Below are 9,156 nucleotides of genomic sequence, written 5' to 3'. Positions count from 1 at the left end.
GATGAATCCCCTCATATTCGTCTTTTTAATCCTGTTACATGTGTAACTCTCTTTCTTCCTCCAAATCACACTTTCCCTAACGTTATAAGCTTCAATTCTTCAGATATTGGTCGTGAGTATTTGGTTACAAACCCTAACTCTGGATTTTGCTATTTAAATTTGAGACAAATGTGCAAAACTTTTGTTAGGAAAATTGTTCTTTCGTGGAGTCCTACGAAAAGCGATGATTTCACCGCGTTTGCTATTGTAGGTTTGAATAATTTGGCCTTCTGTAAAAAAGGCTATGATTCTTGGATTCTCTTGACCAATGAGGTTTACTTTTGGGAAGATGCTGTTTATCATAATGGATTGTTTTATGCTGTGAGTAAAGAAGGAATGATTGCGGTGTGTGATGTTGATGTTCGTCGAGTTTCTATTTTTGGACCGATGCCTCCTATTCAATTTGGTGGAGATATTCACTATGCGGTGTTTTCCGGTGAAGATTTGTTGTTGGTTACTCGGGATTTGGAACAAGAGTTTTCTGATATGGTGGATGAATGCTATAATTATATGTCTATGTATCGGACTGTGGGGTTTATGGTTTTTAAGATGGATTGGAATGTGATGGCGTGGCGAAGAATTGAAACGTTGTGTGATAAAGCCTTGTTTATTGGGGCGAATTCTTCTATGTGTTTTTCTGCTGCTGATTTTGTAGGATGTCGTGCAGATTGTATATATTTCACTGATGATTATTCGGATAGTAATCATGATGATGCTGTTGCGAAACATGATTTTGGTATTTTTAGATTGTCGGATGAGAGCATTGAGCCGTTGCCATGTTATCCTCGAAACTCGTATCCTCGTTTTGGATGGCCGTTTGGTCCGTTTCCAATTTGGATTTCGCCAAATCCTTGCTAAGTTGAAAAATCTCAACTGTGTAAATTGATCTGCCTGTGTTTATTAGTGTATACGCTTGCCAATTTCCAATGCCCTTTTTTAAAGCTTGGCTTATTATTGTATTGTGCATATTCATGTCGCAAATTCTAGATTGCAAACCAAGATCAATGTATTAATGCAGTAAAGTAACCTATTATCTGTACTGTAAACTTGTATTATTTATGAATGTTTATGTTTATTATATGCTTGGTGAATTTGGTGTGGATTAGATTGGAGAAGATTGTGTATGCTTGACGAAGAAGGCATCCTGATGTTATGCTTAACAATAAAGTTTAGTTGAATGTTTTAGGTTAAATTATGTCTTTTAGTCTTTGAAGAGTCATACCACTATATCAAATGGCCATGCAAAATTGTTTTTTGTAATAATGTACTCATATCTTGTAATTCAGAGTTCAGATTTGTTAGAATTTCTGCTGAGTATATTATCAGCGACAGTTCCCTTGCTGCTTTTAGTTGCATTTGGCCTTGGCTTTGGTTTCGATCCAATACGGAACGATGCTCAGAAGACATGTTCAGATGAGTCAGGGAGGGACAAGGGAAGCATCATCACACTTATTTTGCTTCAAATCAACATTCAGAATTGTTCTATTCCCAAATTGTTACTTGCTCGCTGCAAATTGCGAGTTTTCTCTTTGGCTGTTTCAGAGGTTCTATCTCCAGAACAACCTCTGCAATAAAATCAGGTTCCGTTTCAGCTACCTCTTTATCACTTGTTCCTTGCATCATTGCATGTGTTTTGGATCACCCTTGATTTGTTTATGGGTATTAACACTTTGTGTGATTTTCTTTATTATTCTGGAATTTATTTATAATAATCACAAATGGATATCAGTTTTCTTTCCATTTAATTTAATTTTCTTCCCAAGTTTCTTATTATAGCATTGATCTATGTTCAGTTTCTGCCGCTCATGTTTGAGCTTATATTAGAATATTTTGGTTAACTATGGCCTGCATTGGTATTTTGCCACGTGTTTGACCTTAGCCTAAAAGTTTAATGGATATATATTTTGCCGTGAAGTGTGACAGCCCTACCTATATACTACTATGATAAATAAAGTGCATTTCATTCCCATTCCTCATTTTCTCTACAATATTCATTATCATATTTCTTATGCTTGCTATGTGTATATCATTTTTTCGATGACTGATTATTCGATTGTTTGAATTTTAGAAGAGCTTCATGTCTATGAAATGATTGCTTGCTTTATATTCTGTCTAGCTGCTACTAATTCAATAAATTCTTGAATGAATATTCTTCAAGTTCAACATCAGGCAACCGCATTGAGCTATTTAAAACAAGTTCAGTTCATACAGAGGAGCTATAACATGGCTTTGAATCCAATTGTGGGATCAATTGCTCTTTCTCTTTCAGACTTATTATTCTTCTTAACATGGCTTTCAGATTATTGGAGCTATAACATGGCACATCTGTTATCATAAAATTTATATTATGAGATTATATATATATATATATATATTAAAAACTGTGTTATTCCTCTTATTGGTGTTTGGTTAATTGACTTTCAATAAAATTGATGGCGAACAGGTTAGTTAAAACACATTTTTTTCGATGTGGGAAAAATATTTGTAACAGACATAGAGAAACTAAAAATCAGGAGCAAAACAAAATCTTTGGGATGTTGCTCAAGTTTTTGATGTTTTCCATTAAAGTGAAAAAGTTTTTCTTTAATTGTACATTCTTGGCATGGCTATTGTTTCCTGCTAATATATATATTTTCAAATAAATTGTAGTGATACATACCCTTCTGTTTAGGACAACATCACTCCAGAAGTAAATTTAGTAACTTAAGTGAAATCTCTGTATCTGAGTCATGCTTATTTAGAGTATTAGTGCCAAATTCCCTCCTGTTTATGTTTGTTTGAATTTTGGTTTTGTTGTTAAATTCTGTGAATTGTAGCGTATACTTGTTATGAACCTGCAGCAGATACCATCAGCGCTTCAACTAGTTATACGTGCTTACTTGATTTTAAGAAATGGACAGTGGTATAGTCAATGCAATGCAATGCAAGTTTGGGTTAGAAGACAGTTAAATAATAGGATTCGTTGCTAAAAACAGGATTCGTTGCTAAAACGTTGTACTTCGTTGAAATTGTACAAGAATCAATCCTATATTGTACTTCAAATTCCTTGTAAACTCTAAACCTTAAAGGCTTAAACTAATATAAATATATTTAGTTAACCCATATTTTTTTTGTTATACGTTAACCAATATATTTCTATAAATTATTTTCATAATATGGATTTTATTAATATTAAATATATTAATATATATTATGATTTAAATGTTCTGAACTATTTAATTAATCAACTATACATTTATTGTCTCTGAGTTCTAATTCAATTGACAATATTGTTAGGTTGGACGTCATGTTCTATGATTAAACTAATAGTTTGTAATTATGTATTTGTTATGGGAGTATTTACCACTATCTCTTATAAGAAGAAGTTTAAAATATTATATTGTTAGAACATATTATATTGTGTATATATATATATATATATTAGATTGCCTAGTTTTGCTTTCTTTGTACCATTTCCAATATGTATATAATTTAGATATTTGCTAATATACTTTATTAGAAGAGATGTGAACCATGATGTGTTGTAATTTCTGAAAACCTTAATTGCAGTAATATTTTATAATGATGTTCAACTCATTCATGTTTCAGGCTTGGTATTAAAAACAAAAACATTTTCTTCACTCTTCATGAATTGATTGAATATGATATCTGATATGGGAATTCAACAATGATGCTTTTCGTTTCCTTGTTTAATTGTAAAATAATATAATGCAATCAATAAGAGTAGAAATTTCTGATAAGAGAAATGATTGTTAGTACGAAACGAATCCTTAACGAACAATGTGACCAGTATAACTAACTACTCCATTCACAAATACCTAAATTACAACACATCATGAATGAGTGAACCTCATTATAAAATATTACCACGACGAGGATATGTACTATTATTACTCAAGTCCATTGCAGCAGCAAAAAGCATCATTAAATGAACTCCTCCTACATTAAACTATGTTTAGTTCTGAGGACTATAGAGAAAAAACAAGTGAGGAAAAATGCAAAAGCTAGTAAACTATGCAAAGTTAATTGCCAATGTCAAAATAAAAGAAAGGGAAGAATTAAAAACTGGCCCAGAAATAGAATGACAATGTAAGCTTGTTTCTCCTCGTGTATGCAGGCAGATTTTGAGCAACAAAATAATTTTGGGGCATTCCGAGAATCGAACTCGGGACCTCTCGCACCCAAAGCGAGAATCATACCACTAGACCAAATGCCCGCTGATGCTAGTTTTCTTATATATTGACATCCATAATTATAATTCAGATGGGTCGTGTGTTGCCAAGTCAGCAAAGATAGACCACACAGTCCAAGGTTACAGATGCACGGCTGAAGCATTTTCTCAAGCGGATAAGATCATTGCCAAACACATGAATTGGCTAAACTTTTGAGAATAATAAATTTTGGATGGAATATTATAATATTTCTTCAATGTGCCTCCAAATGTGTGTATATTGCATTATGACTCACCAGGAGTAAATCAACATCAAGAAATTTTTAGTTACACGTTTTGCTGGGATTTCACTCCTTAAAAATTCAGCAACTCAGTAATTCAGTTTCATAAATAAATCGAATATCAATAATTTATATTATAATCAAAGCGACTTTTATGATACGTTTAAAAATAGTAAATATTATTAAATTAAATTATCAATAGGTGAGTTATATATATCATCTATGAATAAATTTAATTATATTTAAATTTAATACTATTTCGAAAAAACTTTTATTTTTTGAGTTTATTTTAAAATAACGTTTTTTTTTGTTATGATTTTAATTAAATTTTTAATTTTAATGTCAATTATAAAAACAATTTATTTAATTATTGGATCAAAATTTAATAAATAAATATATTAAAACTTTTAATTTAGTCAACTTTAATAGATATTATAATTGTACTAATGTAAATAAATTAAAAATAATTATTGATCAACTTTAAAATTATGATATATATATATATACATATATATATATATATATATATATATATTAACTATTAATTAATTTATTAAACTCTTAATAATTCTTTAAAATGAAATGTTCAATTTAGATGAATCTCACATCTATTGTTAGACATGTGAATAGAGATAATGAGATACTGTATGCTATAAAATCAAACAAAATATTTTGTCCACTTATTTATTAAAAAATTTAATAAATAAAATTAATTAGTGCACTTTTTATGAATCTGTAAAATGAATTTTAATTTTAAGTGCAAATCATTATTTATGATTCAAAACAGTACTATGGTATGTTCTTATAAAAAACTGTTACGTTATCCCAATGAGCTACAATTTTCTCTATATAAAAAAGTAGCCTACCATTTTTTATGTTTTATGCATGGTAACAGAACGGGTATTCCTCTGAATTTATCCTATTTTTAACAGAGTTATTTTAATCAAATGTGGGTACGGGATTTATACTCATTTATTTCATTATTTTTTTATGTATTTTAAAGTTGAATTTGTTCTTAATAGAAAGTATAATTTTAATATCATCTTATTTATTGTTGTCTATTCATATTATTTTATTATATTAATTATAATAAACTATTATCTATATATATTGCTAGAGTGGAAAAGCTCGATTAATTCAGTTAAAATATCTAATACTCAATCTTGGTGAAAATTAAGGGTGAGTGTATGTGTTTTTGAGTAAATTGATTTGACAAAATTGATTCTAACAAAAATAACTTAAATTCCATTTAAAAAAATTAATTGAAAATAAATTTTTAAAAAAGTTTTCTATGAAAAAAAGAAAAGAAGAAACAATGTATAAATTAGAGAGATAATAATTCCTTGCAATAAAATGTTTTACATTCGTAAAGTTAAAAGATAATAACGATTCAATCAAAATTAAAGTTTTCATATTTAAAGTAAATATTTTAAATTATATAATAAAAATGAAAATCTATATTTTTAAAACTTGAAATTAAATAATGAGTAATTTTCCATCAGTGTGATTATGTAATTCTTAGCGGAGGAATCAAATTTGAAATTGGAGTGCATAGGGTAGTATAGTAGTAGTCTATAATGTAGTATATGTTTGATGATATTCACCCTTTGCTTATTTGATGTACAAGAAGATACGTTTCAGGCATTGAAGAGCAGAGCAGTGAGTCAGAAATCAGTAGCACAAATGCATGTCAACGCTACTTAGCTAGCTTGGAAGCTGTGTTAATGTAATCACCAATCACCAAAAGTGTAGTAGTGTAGTAACAGTAATCATCTACATGCAACAACTTACTAGTAGTATGGTGATAGAGTAATTCAATTAAATTCAAAAATAATTAAAAATAAAAAAAGTCCTTTGAAATTTGCACCTTACTTAAGCCATAACACAATATGAGAAAAAGCCATCTCTGCTGCGTAACCGTTCCTCCCCACGCGGCAAACCTTCTTCTTTAATTCTCTCAGCTTTTTCTCATACTCACACTTCCCTTCCTTTATTGCATAATTAATACTACTATTTTCATTTTCATCTCGTAATTATCGTTCCTTTTTTCTCTTCTTTTTTACTCCTCACTCACTCTCTTCACATCTATTGTGCTGTTTTTTCATACTCTCATCGCTCTCTCTTATTATACTGCTCGCCGTCGTTTTCTAATAATGTCGTCGGCGCTGAAAACTAATAGCTCCGATGACGAAGGCAAACAGTACCCTCCCCCGCTCGCTTCTCACAACGACGTCGTTAATGACCCTACTCTCTTTTGGGACACTCTTAGACGCTTTCACTTTCTTATGGCTACCAAATTCATGTAAGTTTCTATTTCTTCATTCATTTTTTATTTCCTTTTCCTAAACCAAAAAAATAAAATAAACATGACTCACTGCATCGAAATCAAACTACTTTTAACAGGTGTTTGACATTTTTGCCCTCATAATATTATATAGGATTCCTGTGATTGGAGGTAAGGAACTCGATTTGCACGTTCTTTACGTGGAAGTTACAAGAAGAAGCGGTTATGAGAAGGTGAATTCTCAACCTCCATTATAAGATTAAACCGTATTATGCTATTTTCTGCACTCTAAATTAAACATTATTAATAGTTAATTTATACAAAGAACAGGTAGTTGTGGAGAAGAAATGGAGAGAAGTAGGTAGTGTATTTAGATTCTCATCTACGACTACAAGCGCTTCTTTTGTACTCAGAAAACATTACTTCACTCTTCTTTACCATTACGAACAAGTTCACTTCTTCAAAGTCAAGGGTCCTCTATTCACTCCTTCAACAGGTACCACTATTTCACTAAGTAGAAGCACGTGTACTCACACGTTGATTTAAAATGATTTTATTTATTTTTCTTTTATTTGCATCTATTTTCTTCTCGTATGTTGCAGATTCATTTTCTGGAAACAGTTCCTCGTGGAGACCTGAATTAGCTATTGTTCAATATTCACCTAAGATGGTAAACATTGATAGTCCTCAATCACATGATGAAGGTAATTGAATTTTTATCAAGTTAGAAAATAAAATAATAGAATTTAAATTAAGGAATTTAGACGTTTGTTGCATCTGTATTTTGTAATTCAACTTATGAGTATTCCTACTATGGAATGTGTTTGTTGTAATGCTGTTAAGAGTTCAAAGATGGTTAAGCATGAAAAGTAGTTAATGTTGTTAAGTAATTGTAATTTGAAATGAATAATGATGATTTGGTGAAACGCGCTTGTGGATACAAGTTGAGGATTTAGAAATTGTAATTTTATTTAATCCCTCTGCATAGTGCATTTTTATTAGGGAGTTTTTCAATTCTGATTTTACTGTTTGTTATTTGTATGCAGAGCATGTAGATAGTTCATGTCTTTTGGGAAAAGGAACAATCGAAGGAAAATTTGATTGTGGTTATCTAGTGTCAGTGAAATTGGGTTCTGAAGTTCTTACAGGGGTGCTTTACCATCCAGAACAAGTGGTTACTTCACCATTGGTTCCACAATTCGACAGTGCCATTGTACCATTCAATCACAAATTGGGTAGAAGGAGGAGACGAAAAAGAAGGTGGGACCCCAATTATCCAAAGCCAAATAGGAGTGGCTATAACTTTTTCTTTGCTGAAAAACATTACAAGCTCAAAGAACTCTATCCAAACAGAGAAAGGGAGTTCACTAAAATGATTGGTCAGTCATGGAATACTCTCAGCCCTGAAGAAAGAATGGTAATTTAAAGGGTTATTTGTGTATATTGTTTATCCTAATTGGTCTGTTTCATTGTTTGCAATATGGTTGTTTATGAAATCTGGTTATCAAAGGTGTGTTAATAGTTTTGATTAGAGTAAGGTAAAATGTAATTTTACGAGTGCCAAACAATGCAGGTTTACCAAAACATTGGTTTAAGGGACAAAGAAAGGTACAAACGAGAATTGACGGAATACAAAGAGAAAATGAAGATTGGGCAGACCAAAGAAGTTGGACGTCCATAAATCTCAGTGGTAGCCTTTTAGGCAGCAAAATAATCGTTTTAGTTTTTTATTTTTTATTTTATTTTTAATGTTGATATAATCGTAGAATTCTGTTACTATAATATATCGTGTTAACTTTTACGTGCATATTGTTGTGGATTGAGGTTTACAAGTGTTTTTTTTCCAAAAAATTGTCCCGCCAGTCAGATCCTTTCAGATTGTTTAACCAATCTATTATCTTCCGATTTGTTTAACTAATCTATGAAAGAAATTTAGAGGAGGGAAAGTAGAAAGAAAGGAAAAAGGAGACGGAAAAAAAAACGTGGAAAATGAGATTATTATTTAATGATTTGGTATAGCGATAGGAGGAAAATAGAAGAGGAATACAATTAACACATTCACAAAGTAACATAAATATAATAAAATAAAAATAAGATATATTTAAAATATTATTTTGTCAAAAAGATATATTTTATGATTTTTCTAAATTATATCTTTATTGTTTATTTTTAAATTAAAAAAAATATTATTTTGTTTGAATATAAAAAGAAGACAAAACGTGGAAAATGAGATTATTATTTAATGATTTGGTATAGCGATAGGAGGAAAATAGAAGAGGAATACAATTAACACATTCACAAAGTAACATAAATATAATAAAATAAAAATAAGATATATTTAAAATATTATTTTGTCAAAAAGATATATTTTATGATTTTTC

General features: G+C 30.2%; 2 protein-coding genes and 1 non-coding gene across 3 annotated transcripts in view; 2 read left to right on the top strand and 1 right to left on the bottom strand.

Moving 5' to 3' along the window:
• LOC101493646 (F-box protein At2g26160-like) overlaps positions 1 to 1,130 on the top strand; it is a 1,694-nt gene extending 564 nt beyond the window's left edge. The window contains exon 2 of the mRNA XM_027335161.2: positions 8 to 1,130. Coding sequence (XP_027190962.1) covers positions 8 to 897 — 890 coding nt within the window. The 3' untranslated portion in view covers positions 898 to 1,130. The remainder of the gene's footprint in view (positions 1 to 7) is intronic.
• Positions 1,131 to 4,183: 3,053 nt separating this feature from the next.
• TRNAP-UGG (transfer RNA proline (anticodon UGG)) lies at positions 4,184 to 4,255 on the bottom strand. Its single transcript has one exon. It is a non-coding gene; the product is annotated as a tRNA-Pro (tRNA).
• A 1,992-nt stretch (positions 4,256 to 6,247) lies between these two features.
• Positions 6,248 to 8,582, top strand: LOC101493959 (high mobility group B protein 9). Its single transcript, XM_004500844.4, has 6 exons — positions 6,248 to 6,793; positions 6,930 to 7,008; positions 7,106 to 7,271; positions 7,378 to 7,479; positions 7,822 to 8,192; positions 8,349 to 8,582. Exons 1-6 carry the CDS (start codon positions 6,645 to 6,647, stop codon positions 8,454 to 8,456), a joined length of 975 nt encoding a protein of 324 aa, XP_004500901.1. The 5' UTR covers positions 6,248 to 6,644; the 3' UTR covers positions 8,457 to 8,582.
• The last annotated feature ends 574 nt before the right edge of the window (positions 8,583 to 9,156 follow it).

The sequence above is a fragment of the Cicer arietinum genome, chromosome 5 (assembly GCF_000331145.2).
Source record: "Cicer arietinum cultivar CDC Frontier isolate Library 1 chromosome 5, Cicar.CDCFrontier_v2.0, whole genome shotgun sequence".
NCBI lineage: Eukaryota > Viridiplantae > Streptophyta > Magnoliopsida > Fabales > Fabaceae > Cicer > Cicer arietinum.
This window is presented reverse-complemented; position numbering and strand designations above follow the sequence as displayed.